The 24,653-nt window shown below is 46.6% G+C and overlaps 1 protein-coding gene across 5 annotated transcripts in view; it reads left to right on the top strand.

Annotated features, from left to right (window-relative positions):
- The window catches only part of Snx31 (sorting nexin 31), a 56,068-nt gene that overhangs the window by 21,860 nt on the left and 9,555 nt on the right, over positions 1 to 24,653 (top strand). For all 5 annotated transcript variants that reach the window (NM_025712.5, NM_001347022.2, XM_017316727.2 and 2 more), the window contains exons 6-12: positions 672 to 762; positions 3,768 to 3,855; positions 7,427 to 7,496; positions 10,493 to 10,585; positions 12,493 to 12,696; positions 14,714 to 14,827; positions 20,594 to 20,671. In NM_025712.5, coding sequence (NP_079988.3) covers positions 672 to 762; positions 3,768 to 3,855; positions 7,427 to 7,496; positions 10,493 to 10,585; positions 12,493 to 12,696; positions 14,714 to 14,827; positions 20,594 to 20,671 — 738 coding nt within the window. The remainder of the gene's footprint in view (positions 1 to 671; positions 763 to 3,767; positions 3,856 to 7,426; positions 7,497 to 10,492; positions 10,586 to 12,492; positions 12,697 to 14,713; positions 14,828 to 20,593; positions 20,672 to 24,653) is intronic.

The following is a 24,653-nucleotide window of genomic DNA, read 5'->3' as shown; positions in this document are numbered from 1 at the left end:
ATGCCTTTTGCTTGATGCATACAGGAAGGCAAACCTCAGGGCTAGATTCTCAGGGAGAATGCTGCTGTCCCCCATCAGACAATAAACTCTAGAACAGTCCAGGACTTATGTCCACACCCAAGGAGGGACAGCCAGCCTCAGTGGGGCCCAGGTGGCACTGACTTTGCCTCTATTCACTTTGACTTTCTATTTTCCTAAGATTTCTAGAACTGATGTTTTGTTAGCTACTTCTCTCAATGGCCCAACAGAAACAGGTTCAGGGAGGATGGCTTTGCTTTAGTTCATGGTTCGGAAGGGTACTTCCATCATGGTGAAGCTCATGATGACAGGGATGTACAGCCCGGAAGCAGAGAATCTTGGGCCAGAAGTGAAACTGGCCTAGAACCTTCAAGTCCCAGCCCTGTGAATTTATAATAGCATCATGGCCAAAAGTGTCCATAATCTCCAAATTCAGTGTTTCCTGCTGGCTACTGAGAGTTCATGACCCTGCAGAGGCCATTTCAGATTCAAACTGTAAGAAGTATTGAGCCATTTTTAGATTCCAAAACATTTCTTTGCATGTCTACTGGCCTGCAAAAGCATTCGCTGTTGGTGTGCACTAGAGCCTGCCGTCACAGCCCGCAAGTATGGCTATTAACCCAATATTCCCCCTTTGCTTGTTCCTGGTTAAGGTGATGGCCCACAAACTCGGATTGCAGCCAGATCTGGTGGGCTACTTCGGCCTTTTCCTTATCCAGTGTTTCCCGGAGGGCAAGCTCTCTGGTAAGTTGGAAAAGAGGAGCCCAGGAATTGGACAGGTATGAGCAGGAGCTTGGCACTGAGATGGACAACACAATGTGGAAAGTATCACAGAGGGACTGGCTGCCCTCCAGCGTGTGGTCTCTACTATTGTCTTCAGCTCCGAATCAAAGATTTGGAGAATGTAGCCAGGTGTAGCGGTGCTCACTGTTAATTCCAGCATTTGGAGGTAGAGGCAGACAGATCACTGTGAGTTCAAGGACAGCTGGGGCACATACAAGGACATAATGAACTCCAGGACAGCCAGAGCTACACAGTGAGGCCCTGTCTTAAATGAGCAAACTATTTGGAGAATAAAAGACTGTCATTGCTCAGAGACAATGTATCCCCAGATAGGTAGCATGTCATTTCAACTTCATATTATGGTGATATAATGCCTGATAGAAACAACATAAGGAATTATTCATTTTTCCCCCAAGACAGGGAAAGCAACAGGGGGCAAGGCAGAGCAGTTCACACCATGGCAGATAGAGGGCAGAGCAGAGCAGTTCATATCATGGCAGATAGGGGGTAGAGTAAAAGACTAGGGAGAGAAAAACAAAACAAAGACACAAGGCAGGGGTCCACTGCCTCCAACTATTACATCAAGGAAGAAAGCGATGCATTAGGCTAGACCCTTTATGATGTAATTGTGTCTGGAAATACCATCTCTCTCTCTCTCTCTCTCTCTCTCTCTCTCTCTCTCTCACACACACACACACACACACACACACACACACACACACACATGTTGCTTTGTTACAATCTCCTAGGCTTTTTTAATGTAATCAAATTGATGAGATTAGTCCTTCCCTACCTAAACACATACACACACGCAGAGAGAGAGAGAGAGAGAGAGAGAGAGAGAGAGAGAGAGAGAGAGAGAGAAAGAACACGAGAGAGAACGAGAAAGAAGGAGGAGGAGGAGGAACAAGAAGAGAAAGAGGAGAAGGAGGAAGAGGAGGAGGAGGCTATCCCACATGGTGTGGTACCTGCAGTTGTGGAGTCTACTGGAGTTCACTGTGGTCCTAACCTCTGTGCCCTGTCATCTTCATCCATGGATTAGTGACTAGCTATGCCACAGCCTCCTGGTTGATAGGGTGCTAGACTCTTGGCACCAAAACAGACATCTCACAACAACACAGTGCCTCTTTGTTAGGGACTATTCGCTATAATATGTGGATAATAAGTAAGTGCTTAGATTCTTTTTAAGAATTCCAACAATACAGTGAAAGATGGCAGCCTCATGTGACTTTTGCTTTCTTTCCACTGCAGTCTAGATGGCGCAAGGCCTTTAAAGCTGTGAAGTTGGATTGGTTACTTTACAGCTGTGGGAGGTGGTTTGCAGGTAGACATCAAAGGACTTGGGCTAGGCTTGGCTCTAGGGGCTCACAGGTCCCGGCATGGCTCTGGGCACCTCTAGACCCATCTATTTATCTGAACCCCAGGGTAAAATACCCTGCCCAATAGGCTGGGATTTGATGAAAATAAAATATTGAATTTGGGGGGGATGAATTTCAGAAAGTTAAAAATACACACATGCAAGAGGATATTTTTGCTCCTCCCTGCCACCAACAACATTGCCTTACCTTCTTGTTTGAAAGCTGTTTGTAAACTGTGAATGCTAATTAACCAGTTAAGACCGCCTGTCCTGAGCACGCTATTCCAGAACACACATTTGTGCCTTTTACAGTGTCAGAGTTTATGGAATGACACTCAATTCACTCAGTTTTTGGACTATCCTGCCTCCTTGGGTCTTAATTACTAATTTTTATTCTGTATCTTAATTACGAATATTAACGGTCACACCGTACATCAGAGAACACAGGTAATACAGCTCTGCGTTTGTCTATATGTGGTTTCCATCCATAATGAATACAAGGTAAAGAGAATGTATCAGAGGTTGCAGAAGCTGCTAATAGAAATGCTGTAGAGTCAGCATAGTCAAGATGGGACACCCAGGCTGGTAGCGGGGAAGAAGCTGCTGCTGCAGAGATCAAGCCTCAGGAGAGACAGGGTTTTCAGTAAAGATGTATTGGGCTGCAGAGAAGGAAGGGCAGAACCAGCTCCAGACCAGAAACAGAAGTTCCAGGTCCAAGTGGGCCAACAGGAAGGCATGTCCAGATAGACAGCGGCCTCGTGTGGGCTCCATCCGCATGGGGAACCAAGGTGTGCCGAAGGCTTACGACAGTTAGCTGGGGGTTCCTGGGAGCTCCTTGCTGCACACACAGGGTTTCAGCTGACAGGTTACCATCACAGAGAAAGGAGGCATTAATCACTTGATGGGATCCAGGTGAGGGAGTTAACCTTTCCTTGGTCTGGGGTGGACAAGAAGGTTTGGAGCCTTGTTTTCCCAGTGTAATTTTAATGAACCCGTGTGTTTCTACAGCCTCAGCTCATCCTACTATGAAGAATAAGTCATTTATCAGTCTGTGCTGGGAAGCTGATGAAGACAGATGGTGGTGTGTGTGTGTTTGTGTATGTGTGTGTGTTTGTGTATGTGTATGTATGTGTACATGTGTGTGTATGTGTGTGCCTATGTGTGTGTGTGTATGTGTGTGTACATGTGTGTGTGTATGTGTGTGCATGTGTGTGTCAGTGTGCGTGTGTGCATGTGTGTGTGTGTCTGTGTGCATGTGTGTATGTGTGTGTGTACGTGTGTGCATGTGTGTGTATGGGCGTGTGTGTCAGTGTGCGTGTGTGCATGTGTGTCTGTGTGCTTGTGTGTATGTGTGTGTGCACATGTGTGTGTATGTGTGTGTGTGTGCATGTGTGTGTACATGTGTATGTGTGTGTGTATGTGTGTGTGTGTGTGTGTGTGCTGCCACCCTGACTTGCATCCTCAAAAGGAAGTAAAACCACCAGCAGAAGGCTGTACAGTGGAGCTCCCAAGGGCACAGTGCAGCTTAAAGGACAGTGTTACACAGTGTGGGGTCAGGCAAAGCAGAGCCAGCCTGGTCTTCACCCTGCCTTCTCCCTCCTCCTTCTAGTGGTGAAGAAGCTGGCCGACTTTGAGCTGCCTTACACTAGTCTTCAGAGTTCTGAAATGGAAAACTGTAAGATCGGGCTCAGAAAGTGGTAAGTTCCTATAGCATCAGAAGCCACTGTGGGTCAGAACCTGCCAATCTCACCACAGCTTGAGAAACCAGTGTGTGTATGTGTGTGTGTGTGTGTGTGTGTGCACACGTGTGTGTGTGTGTGTGCATGTGTGTGTGCATGTGCGTGTGTGTGTGTGTGTGTGTGTGTGTGTGTAGTGGATGGGGGCTTGGAATAAAAACTGGCTTTGCTCTGGGCTGTAGTAGCTGAAGGAGTTGTTGATAATTACAAGCAGGTCTGATGGCTGTTGGACTGGGCTCTGCCTGGAAGGCAGAAGGGGTAGCTCCAACAGTTCACACTGAATATGACCCCTCATGTGTGTGGCTAATATTCCTAAGGCTTATATACAGGGGCCACCACATTAAACGGACACAAGTGTCCCTGCAGAAAATGCTGTTACTTTCCTGGGGAGGGGAGTCCTACTAAGAACAAGTACACAGAAAATCACAGGGCAAGGCAGCTTGCTTTCCTAGCCCCGCCCTCCCCCTCCCCCCCCAGGCTCAGCCCCCAGTTATTACTGTGACTGTGTTGAACTGCTACTCAAGTTGGCTCTGTCCAGCTCAGTTTTTCTGTAATCTGAGGATACTAGCTTTAAAAAAAGAAAAGACATCGTACTATCTAGGGATAGTGATTTACCTGACCCAGTGCCATTTTGTTGGGTCTAGTTTGTGGCTTTGAATTTTGAAGGGCTAGTCCAAGCTACTCAGAAACTTTTGAGAAATCATTAAAACCTGTGGCTTGAGTACTTGAGAAGGGGAAAAGGACCCTGCTTCCATTTAAGGGTTTAGACAATAGCTCTTCTAGTGCTGCTTCCATTTCTGTGTGTCTGTGTGTGGCCTTTCCTAGAAGCTAAATTTCAGCTTGCCAAGTTTTGCGAGCTCCCTAAGCTTCAGCTTACACGCTTGTAAAGTGGAAGAATATTATTGTGAAGATTAAAGCAATCCCAAATACTCAATAAAACCTGCTTGTTACTGTCATTGGTAAGAACAGCAGCAATAACAGAAAGTCCCTGGGTGGAGACTTCTCAAGTTCACACTTTCCTGAGGGCTGGAGAGCAAAAGAGTGTGGCCAGGCTGCTTCCCCACACCTGACTTTGCTCACGAATAGGAAGAAAAGAGGCACACTGCTGGAGCTGAAGCTTAGGGTCAGATTTCCACCCGGGAACAACAGGATCTAACACTCTGGGTGGGGTGTCTAGCCCCTCTCCAGAGGATATAACACCCTGGGATGTCCAGCCTTCTCCCTAGAGGGTATAACACCCTGGCATGTCTAGCCCCCTGTCCAGAGGATATAACACCCTGGGGTGTCTAGCCCCCTGTCCAGAGGATATAACACCCAGGGATGTCCAGCCTCCTCCCTAGAGGGTATAACACCCTGGCGTGTCCAGCCCCCTGTCCAGAGGGTATAACACCCTGGCATGTCTAGCCCCCTGTCCACTGGGGGCCTTTCCAGTGGCAACAAGGAGGCCAGCTCCAAGCTGCAAGATTCTGACGGATGGGTGGGCCTGGCTGGTGTTTAAAGGATTTGTCTTCACCCAGAACTTCTCTGAATGCATCTCTTTAGTGATTATATGGTTCCCTCTAGATCAGAGGGTATTGGCCCTGGTAGCTCAGAACCCCACTGCGAAAGGTATCTCGGGGCTGTCCAACTGTGATGCAATTCTAAGCCACACGGAGCCTCTGAGGTGTGTGAACACTAGCTAAGGGGACAGTTAGTCAGAATATTTCAGTTGCTTCTCTCCGTCAGCGTGAGCTGGACCTTCAGATCCTGTTTTCATCCATTCCTGAGTCTGACCCACTTCTCCGTGTGGTCACGCTGTTCTTCATGCAGTAGCTGCTCACCTCTGTCTTCTCAGCTGTACATCACCCACATCTCCTCTTTCCGTTTCTGTCCATTCTCAGAGCACCAGTGTGCTTGCACACCACGAGTCTGTTTATCTCGGTGGCTCTGATCTGACAGATAGACATGGACTCCCGATATGTGCCAGTCACTCTCCTGAGCCCAGAAGGGCGTCTCATAGGCTTCAGGGCTAGAGTCTTCACATCTGGTGTCAAAGCAAGTTGATCAAAGCAGCAATTGGGATACATTGAAGACTCTGACAAAGCACAGAGGAGGAGTGTTAGCACAGGATGGGGAGCAGGGCACACGGAAGAGGGATCTGCAGAGCAGGCTTTCAGAGAAAGAATATGTCTGGGAAGGAGGGTGTTGAGGCAGTGACCTTGTAGGAAAGAGGAGAGGAGGAGAAAGGGGAGGGAAGCATGGCTGGAATGTAGAGTTGATGTGGGGGTGGTAAGGGATAGACAGGAAATGAACAGAGAAGGGAGTCACAAAGAGCCTCAGACATGAGCAGGATAAATGATCCAGTCCCCATAACCTGAGAGCTGAGGGCTGCTCAGGAAAAGTCTCACCGGGAGGAACATGAAGCAGGAGGAAGGATCAGAAGCCTGGGGTGGAGATGCCTCCTGAGTAGCTCCAGAGGCAGAAGGCAGTGGCCAGGTACAGGATGCTGAGTATGGATGGGCAGGTGCAGGGCAGGTGCAGGGCAGGTGCAGGGCAGGTGCAGGGCAGGTGGACAGGGCAGGTGGACAGATCAGGTGGGCAGGGCAGGTGCAGGGCAGGTGGACAGGGCAGGTGGACAGGGCTGGTGGACAGGGCAAGTGGACAGATCAGGTAGGCAGGGCAGGTGGACAGATCAGGTGGACAGATCAGGTGGGCAGGGCAGGGCAGGTGGACAGGGCTGGTGGACAGGGCAGGTGGACAGATCAGGTAGGCAGGGCAGGTGGACAGGGCAGGTGGACAGATCAGGTGGACAGGCCAGTGGACAGATCAGGTGGGCAGGGCAGGTGCAGGGCAGGTGGACAGGGCAGGTGGACAGGGCTGGTGGACAGGGCAAGTGGACAGATCAGGTAGGCAGGGCAGGTGGACAGATCAGGTGGACAGATCAGGTGGACAGATCAGGTGGGCAGGGCAGGGCAGGTGGACAGGGCAGGTGGACAGATCAGGTGGGCAGGGCAGGTGGACAGATCAGGTGGGCAGGGCAGGTGGACAGGGCAGGTGGACAGATTAGGTGGACAGGCCAGTGGACAGATCAGGTGGGCAGGGCAGATGCAGGGCAGGTGCAGGGCAGGTGGACAGGGCAGGTGGACAGGGCTGGTGGACAGATCAGGTGGGCAGGGCAGGTGGACAGATCAGGTGGACAGATCAGGTGGGCAGGGCAGGTGGACAGGGCTGGTGGACAGGACAGGTGGACAGGGCAGGTGTTAATGCAATGGGGAACAGGAATGCACATCATTTTCCTAAAGTTTTGCACGCGCGCACGCGCGCGCGCGTGTGTGTGTGTCCGTCCTTTACTCTAGAGCCCACCAGGCAAAAGCTCACCATATGGAGAAAACAGGACACAGAAGGATTAAAGGAAGAAATCAAAGGCTAGGCAAGTAGAGTGGTACAGTTTTACCAGAGAAGGGGACCCAGTTCCTCGAGGGGAAAGCTGTTGCTTTCCAGAACATCTGGCTGTGTCCCTAGGCCTATGTAATCATGTCTTGTAATTGTGCAGGTACCTGGACCCAGCTCTGGACTCCATGTTGATGGACTGCAGAGCAGCTGGAGACTTGCTGTACATGCAGGTGAGGTCGCCTGGAACTCTATGTATTTCCCTAGTAGTTGAGAATCTATATAGAATAGGCAAGTCACGAGACAATCTAGAGAAGTTTCCAGGGACTGGGATGGGAGTGGAAGGACAACATTGTTTAATGGGGATGCAGGGTTTTGTTTTTGTTTTCTTTTGTGTTGTTGTTATTTTGTTTTGTTTGTATTGCTTGTAATAGGACCTCACTATGAAGCCTAGGCTAGCCTTGAACTCTTGATTCATCTGCTCCAGTCTCCCAAGTGCTGGAGTTAATAGACACGAGTCACTACGGTGACTCCAGTTTGGAGTGTTTGTTGGGTATTATGAAAGGTTTGGGCGTAGGCGGTGGTAATGGTTGTACAACATTACCGTGTATATGAAACCACTCGATTGTGTACTAAAGATGGTTAGAGTGCAGCTGGAGAGAAGTCTCGGGGTCAAGAGTACTTGCTACTGCTGCAGAGGACCCATGCTGTTCCCAGAACCCACATGGCGCCTCATAACTGTAATTTTAGATCCAGGGATTTGACATCCTCTTTTGGTCTCCATGGGCACCAGGCACACACTGGATGTGCACACACACATATAGACACACACACATATACAAACAAACAAGGCAGGTGTGGTAGGGAGATAGAGGCTGGGGGGTTAGGAACTCAAGAGTTCATGCCAGCCTGAAATGCATGAGACCAATAATTTCAATTGGAGTCTGTTGCTACACTTGTTACAACTTAGCATTTTTCATGTATAAATAGCATAAGACTTTTCCTCATGGTGTTAATTTTCCTAGATGACTTTGAAAACTAGAATAACCTAATATTTGATTATACACCAACTTGGTTTCCTGTTTCAGGGTACCTTATAATGCACTACCTCACACAGTAGTTGTAGGTGTGGGGTTGAAAGCATAAGGACAACCTGACACATTCTCAGTGCTGCACAGAGGATGCTGCGTCTCTCAGCAACAGACTCCAGAAATGTTCAGGACCCTCCTATGGAATGGGACAGCATTCCCACATAACGTGTACACCTACTCCTGTGGACTTTCAACCTCTCCATTGCTGACAATACTGAATACAATGAAAACGTCACATAAGTAGTTATAACACATTGTCTAGGAAGCCGTGACGGGAAGCGCATTGAGAGTCACGTGGCAAATCTATACACACCCAGTGCCAGTGTGCTTTGTTCCTGAGACCCTTTCACCCATGTTCACTTAACGCCGGGATACGGAGCCTGTGGATTCAGAGTGCAGACTTTGTATGTGTTTGCTACCAGCCATAAACAAATTATCTTATTATTATTTTTTTTTTGTAAATAATAGCAGTAATAGCTTTGGCAATATACTTTTCTACACTTTTTTTTTTAAAGTCAGGGTCTCACTATGTAGCTTTGGCTGGCCTGGAAGGTTCTCTGTAGACCAGGCTGGCTTTAAATTGACAGAGACCCACCTGCCTCTGCCTCCTGAGTTCTGGAGTCAAAGTCAGGCATCGTTGTGCTGGGGTTCTTATACTTTTTTTTTTTTTTTTTTTTTTTTGGTTTTTTGAGATAGGGTTTCTCTGTGTAGCCCTGACTGTCCTGGAACTCACTCTGTAGACCAGGTTGGTCTCGAACTCAGAAATCCGCCTGCCTCTGCCTCCCAAGTGCTGGGATTAAAGGTGTGCACCACCACTGCCCGGCATACTTACTATTCTTTTTTTTTCTTTTTTTCTGAGTTTCTTTTTTTTTAATTTATTTATTAGGTATTTTCTTCATTTACATCTCCAATGCTATCCCAAAAGTCCCCCATTATCTCCCCCCAACTCCCCTACCCACCTACTCCCACTTCTTGGCCCTGGTGTTCCCCTGTACTGAGGCATATAAAGTCTGCAAGACCAATGGGTCTCTCACAGTCAGCTATTGGATGGAACACAGGGCCCCCAATGGAGGAGCTAGAGAAAGTAACCAAGGAGCTGAAGGGGACTGCAATCCTACAGGTGGAACATACTTACTATTCTTATATGTGGTTTGTAGATTTGTATTGTCAAGTTGCCTCTAGAACGTTATATGAATTGAATCCACCCCTCCTTTACAGACCACTGTCTCTCTTTGATTACTAGTGAGGCTGTGTATATGTGTGCATTTGCCATTTGAAAGTCCTTTTGGTCAATGGTCATTATTGATCTGAGGGTCTGCTTTTGGTGATTTTACACTTGTCCCACTGTTTTCTGTAAATGTTAACACTTTGTCTGGTTTGACATCTTCTTTTTAGTTTTGTTTCTGGTGTTTTGTGTACAGAAAGTTGCATTTACATATAATTACATATAATTATTTCTACATTCATATTCTGCCATCATTCCTTAAAAAGATAGTCTTTCCATCAAGATAAACATATTCATGTTTAATTTTCTACTTTAAAAAGACTCATTTCTTAAAATCATATGCGTATATTCATGTCTGTCTGTGGGTTTGTGCACGGAAGTTCAGGTGCCTGTGGTGGCCAGAGGCATGGGACCCCCTGGAGCTGCTGTCACAGGTGCCTGTGAGCCATCTCACATGAATGTTTGGAGCTGACTTCGGTCCTCTACAGGCCCATCTAAGTCCTAAGATATCTCTCCCACCCCCTTTCTGCCTTTCAGCATGGTTTTAAACTGTAATCTCTTAGGAAGTTGTTTGACCGGATGTCATGACTTTCTTTGCCAAGTATTCTAATTGTCCCACACTGTGGAGCACTCTTTTCTGACTCAGTAATTTGACTGACCCTAAACCAGCTGTGGTTGCACTTTCTGTTAACCAGGCACTTAGAAGGCTGGGACTAAAAAATCATGAGTTTGAGGCCAGCCTGACCTACATAAATAGCGCCCAATACTGAGACCCTGTCTCAGAACAAAGCAACAAAAAAAGCAGTCTTTATAATCTGTCAGATCATTATGTACATCCATGTGGGTCTAAGTTTTTAGCCCTTTATGCAGATTAATTTATTTCTACTAAGGTTGTTAATTATGTTGTCTTAAGGCAGTGCAGGACATTGAAAAAGAATGGATGAAACCCACACAGGCTCAGAGGGAGGAACTAAAGGCACTGCAGAAGAAAGAGAATCAAACAAAGGTGAGTTAAGCTCAGCACCGAGAGGGCTCCTTATGGTGAACTCCAGACACACCCTAGCATCAGCTGTTACTATTGTTCACAACCCACCAAGCACTGAAGTGAGAGAGGATCTGCCAGCCTCTCTGACTGTAATCAGTAAAACCTTACTGTGTAAGGATTTATATGTATGTGTATGCATGTACACACGCACGCGCGCACACACACACACACACACACACACACACACACGGAGTCTTTGGCCACGTTAATTAACTTAGATCGTCCACATTATTGTATAACCGCGGAGTATTCTCCTTTATGATTATGTTGCCATTTAGCCAGCCAGTTTTCTTTTATTGGAAGTCAAGTTGCTAACAGCCTTGCTGAATCATGTTCCAGGACTCTAATTTATACTTCCTCTTCCTGTGTGAGCTTCAGGTTTTGGAACAAACATGATAGCTGGCATCACCTCATCTTATGCACACATGCAAGGAGACTGAACAGAGATGAGTGAAATAACTCAAAGCAATTTGACCTAAACCAGAGATGAGCTCACTATGGTTCACGAGCCACTGTCGTTTCAAATAAAATTTTATTGGCATACAGAGGCACTTATTTATGTGTGTCTACAGTAGTCGCTTTTGTGCTACAGTGAAAGAGGTGTGACATTGTAGAGACAGTAGATTCCTAAAGCCATTGCTGGAGAGTACATCCAGAACCTCACACATGTAGGCAAGCACTCACACTGAGCCCCAACCCTTAGCCTTGGTTATATGTTTCTTTAAAATCTCGAAATGAAAATAGATAAACATGCTATCCATGGCTATATGTGCTGAGTTGACTTTTCAAGGTAATTTGTTTTACATTAATGATGTGTGTGTGTGTGTGTGATTGGTGGGGGTGCTCATGGAGGCCAGAAGGGGGCATCAGATTCTTTGGAGCTGGAGTTTCAGACAGCTGTGAGCTGCCTGACCTGGTGCTGGAAACTGAACTCCAGTCCTCCTGGCAAGAGCATCAAGTGCTCTTACCCACTGAGCCATCTCTCAGCCCCAGGTACAATGTTCTCAAGAGAATGGAGTTGTCAAGTGGATAATCCTTGCAGTTTTCTGTCCTCTCGTTTTTATGTGTTAGTACCTCTTCATGAATGGCAAATGCCAAGAGCATTTGAGTAAATTACTTACTCATTAACAAGCAGCATGTAGCTCTACCTTTAATTAAATCCCTCCACCTCTTTAGCCCACCACATCTAAGAGGTTATTGAATGTTTAAAACATTCCCCTTCCTCCTTGCTTTTGTTCCTTCAGTGCTGGGGATTGAGCTCAGGCCTCCTGCACACTGGCCAGTGCTCAGCCTCTGAACTACCCCCAGCCCTCATCTCAAATAAAAAGGAGGCAAGAGTTGTGCTCAAAGATGGCTCAGTGGTGAGGAGAACCTGCTGCTATTGCAGAGGACCCAGCTTTGGTTCTTAGCACCCGCACATTGGTTCACCATAGTTCATAGCTCCCCCAGGAGATCTGATGTCTTCTTCTGACCTCCACAGGGACACACATGATACATGTGACACGCGCGATACCTGCAGGCAAATCACTCTGATGAGTTAGAATCACGTCCACTCTTTGGTTTTCTCAACTCGACTCTTTGTTCATTGCTTGAGTATTTTGGCTCCAAGTTCTCAACAGGAGCAGGGTCAGAAGTCAGAGTGGGGACTCGGAAGGCACTAACTCCTGCAAGGCAGAGCACAGTGACCCGCCTAGGGCTTGTTGTTTACACTGGGGGCCTCATTTGTATGCTCTAGAAGCCAGGGGTTTGTTGTGAGCCCATCCTATGGGGTTCATGAGCACAGCACAGCAGCCCCCTCCCCGCTGTGAGCTCCATAAATGTGAAAACTGATCTCTTGCTTCCTTCTGCCCCCACCCACCTTGGAGCAGTTTTTGGAGCTGTCGCAGGAGGTCCGGCACTATGGGTATGTTCAGCTGGATCCCTGCACCTGCAACCACCCGGAACCTGGCTGTGGGGCCCAGCTTTCCATCGGCAATAATGAGATCAGCTGCTGTATAACTTTGCCTAATGGCCAGATCCAGGACATTGCTTTCCAGATGAGCAGAGTGAAGTGCTGGCAGGTCACTTTCCTTGTGAGTATCTGGCACCCTGCTTTGTCTATCATTTAAAGTCTCCTCCTGTGGCAGGTGGAGGCACAAGCCTTTAATCCCAACACTCAGGAAACAGTGCAGGCAGATCTCTGAGTTCAAGGCCAGCCTAGCCTATGAGCAAGTTCCAGGACAGCCAGGGATACAGAGAGAAACCCTGTTTCAATAAAAATAAAATAAAATAAAATAAAATAAAATAAAATAAAATAAAATTTCCTCTTGTGATCTGAAAATTCTGTCACTTTGGATGTCACAGCTGGGCTGGGCAGACAGGCTTGCAGGAGAATCAGTAGCTAGGGTGGACAGGCATCTCAATGTGGTGGTAGGACATGCCTATGGTCAGTACAGACTCCCTGACAGAGCAAGAGAGACACATAGCAGTCTTTTTACCTTCTCACAGGCTTCCTTGTGGCTTGGAAGTTAGAGTCACAGCATACAGGTAACAACAGTAACCACGTATTGAGCACCTACTGTGTGCTTAGTGTCACCAAGAAATGGGACAACGCCCAGTAGAGCCCTTCTGAAGGAGTCCTTGCTTGAGATTATACAACTACTTCCTTTATACGACAAATCTTTAGCATCAGATTTCTTGATGTATCAGCTACTGTAATGAGAATGGCCACATCTGTTAGTTGAATTCTGTTAAGTGTTCAATGAGCAGACTGTGTTTGTCCTGTGTGCACAGAACACTGGTAGAGGACAAAAGCTGCTAAATCAGGAGAGCTACAGCAGCACTCCCTGAGTCTAATGCTCACTCGCTGTCCTTGACACTGCCAAACATTTCTTCCTTTAAAAATTGTTAAGTACTGTGTGCATGCATGTGAGATGGATGGATGTATTGGGTGGCTAAATGGTTGGGTGGATGGGTGGATGGATAGATGGATGTATGGTTGGGTGGATGGATGCATAAATGGATGGATAGATAGATAGATAGATAGATAGATAGATAGATAAGATGAGATGAGATGAGATGAGATGAGATGAGATGAGATGAGATGAGATGAGATGAGATGAGATGGTGTGGGGCTTGCGTGTGTGCCATAGCTCACATGTGGAAGTCAGGGACAACATCATGAAGTCCATTTTCTCCTGCATTTACATGGGTTCCAGCGATGGAACTCAGCACCTTTCCCCACTGAACCATCTCTGTGGTCTATTTTTTTTTTTCCTTTAAAAAGCCTATCTCTCCTTCCCTACTTATTGGCTTTCTGAAACCTGGTATGTCCCAGGTTCTATTCCAGCATCTTTATATGATCTCTGAAGTCAGGACAGCTATTAAGACTGCTCCACTGCCCAGTGTCTCCCTCCTCCCACTGCTGGCCACCTCCCTCTGGGTCTCAGGGACATTGCAGCCTCATTTTTCCCACAGCAGACCTGTCCCTTGTCCTTAAGTTCATCTGCACTTCTTCTTGCTGTGTTTGTGGTCTTGACGGATGTGACTCCATGCTTCTGGCTGCCACACCTCGAATGCAGAAATTTCTCTGCCTTTTCTCTCCACTCTTCTTTCTTGCTTCATTGCTGATGAAGAACCGTCTCATCAACCATCTCACTATCCCTCATAACTCTCTCCCTCCCTCATCTCATGGCTGCTTCTCCACCTCCCCACACAATGGGTGGGACCAACTCTTAACACTGCCCCCCCCCCCCGCCCGCTCCAGTCTTTTGACCCTCCTTTAGGATCAAAGAAGATAAATTATGTGATTTTATTACTTTCAAACTTGTGGAAATTTACTTTGTGGCCCCAAATTTGATGAACTTTGCCCCTCTGGATGGCCTCTCTTCCTGCTCATGCCCCTCCTTCCAGGAAGCCTTCCTCTGTGCTCCTACCCTCCCAGACCTGTACCTGCCCCCTTAATAACATTTCCTGTGCTGTGCTGTGCTGTGCTGTGCTGAGTTACTGCCACGGCTCCTGGGGAGACCGACAGCCTTTGGGGGAATTGTTGCTGTGTTGATATCACAAGCACTATATCCGAAGGCATGTTCATGGTGTCTTCCTCTGTAGGGAACTCTGCTGGATACCGATGGGCCCCAGCGAACTCTCAACCAGAACCTAGAGCTGAGATTTCAGTATAGTGAAGATAGTTGCCAGCAGTGGTTTGTTATTTACACCAAACAGGTGAGTTCTCAGGATAGAGCATGGCTTGCGGGCTGATGGGAACAGAACACAGTACTTCACCTCGCCCGTGTGTGTGTGTGTGTGTGTGTGTGTGTGTGTGTGTGTGTGTCCTTCACTGGCACGGGACTGAAATACTTTGCTCTTATATTTGCTTTATTTTCTTGGTCACCATGGTCATAATTCAGAGAACTTAGTTTAGCCAGCTCTGAGAGAAGAGAAAATCATTTCAAAGGAGGTTTATTGTAACTCTCAAGTCCAATGGCTTCAGACTTCAGACAATGCATTCACTTGGTCCCATGACCTGTGGCAGGGCAAAACATCATGGTGGAAACACGTAGTGGATCAAACTGTCCCAGTGTGGAAGTAGACAGAGGGAAGGGGTGGGGTCCTAATGCTCCCTTGAAGGTCACACCTCCAATGATCTACTTTCTCCCAGTTATCACCTACTTCTGCCTGAAGCCAGCCTGACCCAAACAGAAATCAAGGAAAGCAATCCGTGGGGTGGGACATTTTCTCTGACCCCAGGCTTAGACCACAGAGTGTCTGTTAGAGGGCTGAGAGTGCGCACCTGACATCTCCAATACTCCTTTGGCTTGACTTGAGAAGATAAGCATTTGCCTCTTAGCTGAAAAGTAAACTCCTCCCAGCTTTGCCTCTGTCTCACTCACAGCTCAGAGGAGTCTAGGAATCAAGCAGCTAGCCAGGGAAGAACAGAATTCATGACCAGGTTAGAGCCAGACACTTAGACCCCGAACAAAACCAGAATCTCTTAGCAGAGAACATCCAGATCATAAGTGTCTAACTAAACTGAAGAGGAACCCCCAAAAGGAAAAGAAACAATCACAACAAACCCCCATCTTAGCTATTTCAAGTTGGAGTCAAAACTCCAGATGAAAAAAATTTTTAATTAAAAAATAATAAAGGGGCACTCAGGAGGCAGAGGCAGATGGATCTCTGAGTTCAAGGCCAACCTGGTCTACAGAGTGAGTTCCAGGACAGCTAGAGTTACATAGAGAAACCCTGTCTTGAAAAACTAAAATGCTGCTGCTGCTGCTGGTGATGATGGTGATGGTGGTGATGGTGATGGCGATGGTGGTGATGATGGTGATGGTGGTGATGGTGGTGATGGTGATGATGGTGATGGTGGTGATGTTGGTGTTGGTGATGGTGGTGATGGTAGTGATGGTAGTGATGGTGGTGGTAATGATGGTGATGATGTTGATGGTGATGGTGGTGGTAATGCTGGTGGTGATGGTGATGATGAAGCTGGAGTGATGACTCAGCAGTTAAGAATACTTAATGCTTTTGGAAAGGACCTGGGTTCCATTTCCAGAACCCACACAGTGGCTCACTTGGTTATCAGTACTGCAGTTCTAGTATTCAACACCCTCTTCTGGCCTTTGTGGGCACTAGCATTCAGGCCAAAGGTCATACCATAAATAAAAATAATAAATCTTAAAATTAATAAATAGTTTTAGGTTCTAAATTCTAATAAAAATACTGCGGTAAACTTTACATTAATGTTGTATTCGACGTGAGTCCTGCTTAGTTACACAGAGAATTTTGGTTTCTGGTCACCAAAGCCCTCTTTCAACCACCTGACACAGCTGTGTTCACATCAGTGTCCTCTGAAAAGCAAAAAGAACTGCAGTCCTAGGGAGAGAAACGCTCCTGAGACGGCTTAGCCTGGATTTTACGGTTGCTATGATAAAGCACCATGACCAAAGCAACTTGGGAAGGAAAGGGTTAATTTGCCTTACAGTTTGATATCACTGTTCCTCATCAAAGGAAGCCAGGACAGGAACTCAAGCAGGGCAGGAACCTGGAGGCAGGGGCTGATGCAGAGGCCGTGGAGGCGTGCTAGTTACTGACTTGTTTCATGTGGCTACCTCAGCCTGCTATCTTATAGAACCCAGGACCACCAGCCCGGGGATGACGCCACCCACTGTGGGTTGGACCCTTCCCACATCAATCACTAAGTAAGAAAATGCCCTACCAGTTTTCCTACACCCTGGTCTTACGGAGGCATTTTCTTAGTTGAGGCTCCCTCCTGATGACTCTAGCTTGTGTCAAGTTGACATAAAACTAGCCACAAAGTAATTTCCTTCAGCATGAAGCATCCTTAGGAAGAAAATAGGAAGTTTTGTGCAATTTGCAGGTCTTTGGGAAGACAGAGAGACTTGAAACCGCCTTTCCTTCACTCTCTCCTCAGAATACTGTGCTGTTAAATTTTGTTAGTCTTTTAATCTAAACAGCCGCAAATGAGGTTAAGCCTCCGCAGAGAAGCACAGTAAACAGTTTAAAAACGGATTTCTAGTGAGATTGTGCTTTCTATGGAAGATGAATCGTGTTGGCGGATACCCAAAGGGCTCCTTGTTACAGAAGCCACGAATGGGACTGCATTCCAAATACAGACGAGGGTGGAGGACAAGCTCTCTCCGTGCTCCTTAAACACAAGCTCGGGGTGGGGGGGTTGTTTTGTTTTATTTGTACCTAGCAAGCCTAATCTGGTTGATAGAGACCCTAGCCTACATGCTTGCATGAACAGCATAGGAAAATAATGGGATCAGTTCATATCTTGTGGAACGCCATTTAAATGTCCAAACCACCTGCATGTGAAAGTTACATTTATGTGCAGGACTAGTTATTATAAATTAGGCTTGAACATACCTATGGTGTGGTGGACCATGAGAGGAAGCCTGGTAAGGTCAAGCCAGGGCTTGAAGCCCCGGAGACCCAGAAGGGATGGTAGGAGCTTTGCTTGCTCCCGACTCCACGTAGCCACAGCTCTCCATAGAGAGAATCGTGGCTATCAGTCACGTAGGGGCAGTGCCCACAAGTCCCTTCTCTTGTAGATGAGGCATCTCAGGCCGAGCCAGTAGGAAGCACCTGCTGTCAGACCCACCCACCCCAAACTGTATATAAGCTCCTATCCAGAAGGAATAGAGTTGTGTGAGAATGACTCCATCATCTGAGAGCATCCGTCACAAGAGCTGTAGCACTGCCTGGGAAGAGAACGCTCTCCTGAAACTTCCATTACCATACGCTCCCCTGCACTCTGCTCGCCAGCCCACTGCCCCCACCCCCTCCCTCCTGCTGGCTCAGCTCAGCTCTGCTCAGCCAGTGCAGCATCTCAGAACAACAGAGGCGGCTGGGTCACCAGGCCAGAGCAGTGGTGGTGGAGTTGCTTCCCCCTCTCTGCTTGCCCCCTTCTCCCTTCCTCGAACCCTTCCACTGCGTGGGACCAGAGATCTCCCTGGATAGCCTCTGGTAGGCAGACCGAGACATACCGCAGATGTTACTCTTTCTTTAGCACCTTTTCTCTCTTCCCTCATCCTTCCCCTGGGAGCAGCCTCCGTCTTCTTATGTTCTGTAGCCATTCAGGCTGTTAGTCAGGTCACCCAGTCATTCTCGTGTCTCTGTGGGACCCTGAGCACCCTTGGCCATCACTCTAGCCTGGTCGTCTCTTATCTCTCCCCCATCATCTGTCCCAGCAAAATGACGAGCGCTGAACTCAGGGCAGGAGTAAAGTCTAGCAGCTGCAGCCTTTGGCTTCCATGCCTCGGACCTTAACAGAGCCAAACCAAGATTAAGAAAGATGCCCCTCAACAGAGGAATGGATACAGAAAATGTGGTACATCTACACAATGGAGTACTACTCAGCTATTAAAAAGAATGAATTTATGAAATTCCTAGCCAAATGGATGGACCTGGAGGGCATCATCCTGAGTGAGGTAACACATTCACAAAGGAACTCACACAATATGTACTCACTGATAAGTGGATATTAGCCCCAAACCTAGGATACCCAAGATATAAGATACAATTTGCTAAACACATGAAACTCAAGAAGAATGAAGACTGAAGTGTGGACACTATGCCCCTCCTTAGAATTGGGAACAAAACACCCATGGAAGGAGTTACAGAGACAAAGTTTGGAGCTGAGATGAAAGGATGGACCATGTAGAGACTGCCATATCCAGGGATCCACCCCATAATCAGCATCCAAACGCTGACACCATTGCATACGCTAGCAAGATTTTATCGAAAGGACCCAGATGTAGCTGTCTCTTGTGAGACTATGCCGGGGCCTAGCAAACACAGAAGTGGATGCTCACAGTCAGCTAATGGATGGATCACAGGGCTCCCAATGGAGGAGCTAGAGAAAGTAGCCAAGGAGCTAAAGGGATCTGCAACCCTATAGGTGGAACAACATTATGAACTAACCAGTACCCCGGAGCTCTTGATTCTAGCTGCGTATGTATCAAAAGATGGCCTAGTCGGCCATCACTGGAAAGAGAGGCCCATTGGACACGCAAACTTTATATGCCCCAGTACAGGGGAACGCCAGGGCCAAAAAGGGGGAGTGGGTGGGTAGGGGAGTGGGGGTGGGTGGGTATGGGGGACTTTTGCTATAGCATTGGAAATGTAAATGAGCTAAATACCTAATAAAAAATGGAAAAAAAAAGAAAGAAACCAGGACAATAAAGAGAAGGGTTGTGTGGGAGAGAGCGTATGGTGAGTCCCAGGGACCCTACATCGGGCCTTACACAGGTTACAGCAGAAGGATCCCTTGCGTCTCTGGAAGATGTACAGCTGACCTACTGTGACTGACACTGAGGACTAAGCCGTGGGGAGGCTGTGGCAGCAGCAGTTAAAAATCCCGGAGAAAATAAGTGAACATGAACAGCGAGTTTTAAAATTTTCAGTAAGCCAGGCACATAGCGCATGCGCTTAGGAGCCAAAGGCAGGCAGATCTCTGAGTTCGAGGCTGGCCTGGTCTGCAGAGAAACCTTGCCTTAACCTCCCCACTCCCCAAATCAAAAGGTTTAATTTCTTCTTCCAAATAGACAAGTTAGTAGTTTTGCCTAACGAAAGGCCTCTCGATAATTATTGTATCATTAAATGGAAGATTGGCTTATGTGATGACGTAGTGTGTAAGTAGTGTGTTGCTTATTGCTTATGAGACACAAGCTGCTCGTTGAGTAACAGAAACATGGGACAGAAGCAGGGTCAACAAGGGAATGGCTAGGAGTGAGGTTCTGGCCATTTTATTCATCTGTCTTAAAATATACTCTCAGTACATTGCTGTGAATGAGAAAACTTATGCTTGCCTGCTAATAGCACTTGAAGCAAATTTCTGAAAGTTAAAGACAAAGTTCTTTAAAATGTGCTGGTGAGTTTTATCTTCTATTATGCAGAGGGAGGAGGAGGAGAGGGAAGGAGGAAGAGGAGGGGAGGGAAGGGGGAGGAGGAAGAGGAGGGGAGGGAAGGAGGAGGAGGAGGAAGAGGAGGAGGAGAACCTCTTGAGCTGAGGACAGGTTTCGTTGTTTTGAAGATTTGTTTGTTTTTATTTTTATTTTATTTTTTATGTGTTAGAATGTTTCATCTGACTGTGTAGTGTGCATGAAGGACCCAAGGAGGCCAGAAGAGGGCAGCAGATCCCTTGGAACCGACAGGCGGTTATGCGCCACCATGTGGATGTTGAGATTCAAACTTGAGTCCTCCCAAAGAGCAGGCAGTGCTCTTAACTGCTGAACCATCTCTCCTGGTCCTGGTGTATGTTTGTTTGTTTGTTTGTTTATGTGCTTGTATGTTGTTTGAGACTGGGTCTTATAACACTCTGGCTGGCCTGGAACTCACTGTGTAGACCAGGCTCGCCTCAAACTCACAAAAATGTTCCTGTTTCTGCCTCCCAAGTGCTGAGATCAAAGGCGTGCACCACCATCCTGGCCTAAGAGTGATCTCTATTTCTGGGTTTCTTAGGCTTTTTTCCTGAGCAGCTGCCTGAAGAAGATGATCTCAGAGAGGATGACAAAGCTCACTGAGCAGAGCCCAGAGATGGTAAGAACTCTGAGATCTTCTTGTGTGTGCTGACACACGGAGACCAAATTCACCCCTGAAGTCCCAGGGTTTGCGGGCCTTGTCCTCTAGGGAGGCAGCCACAGCTCGCAGCAGGTAACTCCGACTTTGTTACCAGAGTTGTTAGTGTGAGAGCCTGGGTCTTGGCCCCTCTTACAAACACCTGTCCCCAACAGGCTAATTAGACTGACAGGCTGTGGGGAAAAGCAGAGAAGGAAGACATTATTATTCCCCCCAGATTTCCTGTCTACTGAATATGGACATTTGTATTGGTAAATTTAATATGTTTTAGAAAGTTACATTGATTCTTAAAAAAGATTTATTCATGTTATTCTATGTGTGAGAGTTGTTTGCCTGCATGTATGTATATACAACATGTGCCTGCCTGGTTTCCCTGGAGCCAAAAAAGGGCATCAAATCACATAGGACTGGAGTTACAGTTTGTGCACCACCACGTGGTTACTGGGGACTGAAGCTCAGTCCTCTTCAAGACAACAAGTACTTCTAACCACTGAGCCATCTCAGGCCCATACATTGATCTTTAAAATTACAACACAAAACATTTGAACACTTTCCATAGTGTTTTTTATTTAAACTCAATTCTTTATATGTGGCAGGTGGCATCTTTACTTTAACATTAATCTTACGGCTCTTCTAAGAAACAAATTGTCTTTTGGACTTAATTTCTTTTTCGTCTAGATCTAAAAGTATCTTTCCAGGGAGAATAAATTCTCTGCCTCCTAGTGACTTAACAGTTTAGGTTGTACCAGAGAGCATCCATGAAGGGGATGCTTTTAAACTAGAGTGCCCTCTTAGACACAGTAGTCTCTCGTAGGCTTTGATTATTATATGTTTATAATAGGGGAAAGAAAAGTAATTAACTAAAGGAGGCTTTTTAAAAAGAAAGACGTGCCCTCAGACACAGAGGAAACAAAGCAGCGGCCACTTGATGCAGGAAGTACTTGGGCAGTGAGCAGCTAAGGAGCCTCATCTGTCCTAGCACATCACTTCAAATGTGTCCTAGCACATCACATTCATCTCAGTGAACAACAGAATCAGCACGTTAGCCAGGAGACATGGATTCGTTCATCAAAACATTCAACTATTTTCATTTCTACAAATTCTTCATTTATTTTATTTTTTGTTATGATTTATTTTGATTCTTGGAGAGAAACTGCCTTCAAAGAGAAAACACATTCATTGCTGAATTTTCCTCCCAAAACATTCAGTAAAAGGTGCCCCAGTGGCAGCTAACCTCTGTCTAGCCTTTAGAGCTCAGTGCAGGCACAGAGGACAGTGGACTAAAGTCACTTTTGACTTAAAGTGGCCATATATATGTTTGCTTGTTTTCTAGACAAATACACTCTTGGAAGGATGCATATTATAGAACTCCTCTGCTGTCTAAGGCACACACACAGATCTCTCTTTAGTGAGGGGATCTGAGTCTAAGGTTTTGATAATCTTGAAGAATTTGGGGCAAAGAGGAAAACACTGGGGAACTTTAACCAAATGAGCCCCATGATTAAACTACCCAGTACCCTAAAATACTGGAATTTCCCATTCAGAGGGGATAAGAGGGCAAAGACATTTGGTATCAAATCAAAATTCATTAGTGGCCTGTTAGTTTGTGCAATGATTTCAAAAGAACAGCTTGAAATAGGACAGTGACTCAGAGAGTTCAGGCAGACAGGCTGTCAGGCCCCATGGAAGCCGGTTGGTCGTGGCAGCCCTCCTGTAACCCCAACACAGAAGGTGGAGGCATGGATCCTCAGAGCGAGCTGGCTAGTAGACTATCTGAACCAGCAAGCTCCAAGTTTGGAGAGAGATCCTGCCTCCAAATATAAAGTGGAGAGGTATTAAGGAAGATTGGATGTCAACCTTGGGCCTCCACAGGCAGGCACACACATCTGCATTTATGTGCAAAGACAACACACAAACACAAAAACAAAAACAAAACAAAACAAAAGTGAGCCTTAAAATGTTTATGAGGCTTGTTGTTGTTGTTTGTTTGTTTTTTAGCAGAGTCCTGCTATATACTCCAGGCTAGACTTGTACTTACAGCTATTTGCCTGTTTCAACTTCTGAAATGCTAGGATTATAGATCTGCACCACCACAGACATCATTAAAATTTGAGCCAAACTGTTGCAGTGAAGAATAACATAAACACACACTACAAAAAATATTTAGAAAATTAAATCATTTATTTGTTTTGTTTTGTGTGTATGAGTGTTTTGCCTGTATGCACGTATGTGTGCCTGTGGAGGTCAGGAAAGAGCACTGGACCTGCCACTGGAGTTACGGGTGCTTGTAAGCCACCATATGGGTGATGGGAATTGAACTCAAGTCCTCTGCAAGAGCCGTAGATGCTTTCAACCTTCTTTCCAGCCCCAAATATTTAGAATTTTAAGGCAATATTAATCATGAGCCAGAGAGGTTTTGTGTGTGTGTGTGTGTGTGTGTGTGTGTTAGGGTGGGGGCAGATTAGAGCATTTTAAAGCTCTCCTCCCACACACAAAACTCCTAAGTGAGTTTCTCTAACACTTTTTGCTTTTTATTTATAAGCACAGTGTGAAGGCTTGGGAGGGAGGAGAGCAAGAGCAGAACTATAAAGATATTTTATTTTAAAAGAAAGTGTATTGGTGAGGATTAAATTTAGCTGCATATAACAGAAAACAAAGTAAGCATCTTAGCTGAGTTTCTGTTGCTGTGATAAAAACACTAAAAACAGCCTGAAGAGGAAAGGGTTAACATCATCATACAGTTTACAGTCCATCCTGCAAGGAAGTTGAGGCAGGAGTCTGGTGGGGCAGGAACTAAAGCGGAGACCATCCTGGCTTGCTCCCATGGCTTCCTCACTTTGCTTTCCTATACACCCTGGGACCACTTGTCTGCGGTGGTGGCCCTGCCCACAATGGTCTGAACCCAGTCTGATAGAAACCTTCCTCAGCTGAAAATTCCTTTTTCAGATATGTCTTGGTTTGTGCCAAGTTGACAGATAAAAAAACAAAACAAACCCAAACCCAACCAGGACAGCAAATGTCCTAAACAAAACAGAAGCCCATTTCTCTCTCATCCTAGAGATAGGCCTAGCCCAGGGCTGGCCTGTGGCACCGCAGTGTAATTAGAGACGTTTCTGTTCTATCCTCAGTGCGAACTCTCACCTCTTGTGGGCTCATGTCTCCACATCCTTGCCAGGGTGTACACAGTCTCTGCTTGTCTAATAGTTCTTTTCTTTCTCCGCATCCAGAAGCCCTCCCCTAGCTCCTGACTAGCTGGTTACATCCACTAGAGGTGCCAGGCCCTTCTTCACCCTGCTTTGTGCCTGCCCATAACCTCTGGGTGCTCTGTCACTCTGCTTCCCATGAGCCACCAAGTGGGAAAAGAGGTTGCATATGTATGCCTCCAGTCTCTCCTTGCCTGCCTTCTGTGCCTTCATATCTCCCTGATGAAGACTACAGTTGTCATACACCCCCTTTCTGCAGCCACCACAGCCTCCCTCACCTCAGTTCCTTCATTTGCCTCCCCTCCGTCAAATGCTATGCAGATGGTTCTAGAAAAGCCCTACAGTGTCAAGTGTGGTGGTACAGAGATGCGATCTCAGGGTTCACTAATCTCAGGCAGGACGGTGGAGAGGTTCAGGATGACCTGAACTACAGAGAGTACAAGACCAGCCCAAGTTAACAGTAAGACCCTGACTTGCTTAAGGAATTTTTAGGCCAGCAAGATGGCTCAGTGGTTAAGGGTGCTTGCTGCCAAGCCTTGAGTCCCATGCCTAGGACCCACATGTTGGAAAGAGAGAACTGATTCCTTGGGGCTATCCTCTGATGGCCATATGCATAGCATCTCACACACACCCACACCCACACCAACACACACACACAGAAAACAAACAGGATCACACACAAAACAATCAAAAAACCCAAATCACACACAAAACAAACAAACAAATAGAATTATAAATAA

This window comes from Mus musculus, chromosome 15 (assembly GCF_000001635.26).
Source record: "Mus musculus strain C57BL/6J chromosome 15, GRCm38.p6 C57BL/6J".
Lineage (NCBI taxonomy): Eukaryota > Metazoa > Chordata > Mammalia > Rodentia > Muridae > Mus > Mus musculus.
The sequence above is the reverse complement of the archived record's forward strand: the minus strand, read 5'-3'. Positions and strand labels throughout refer to the sequence as shown.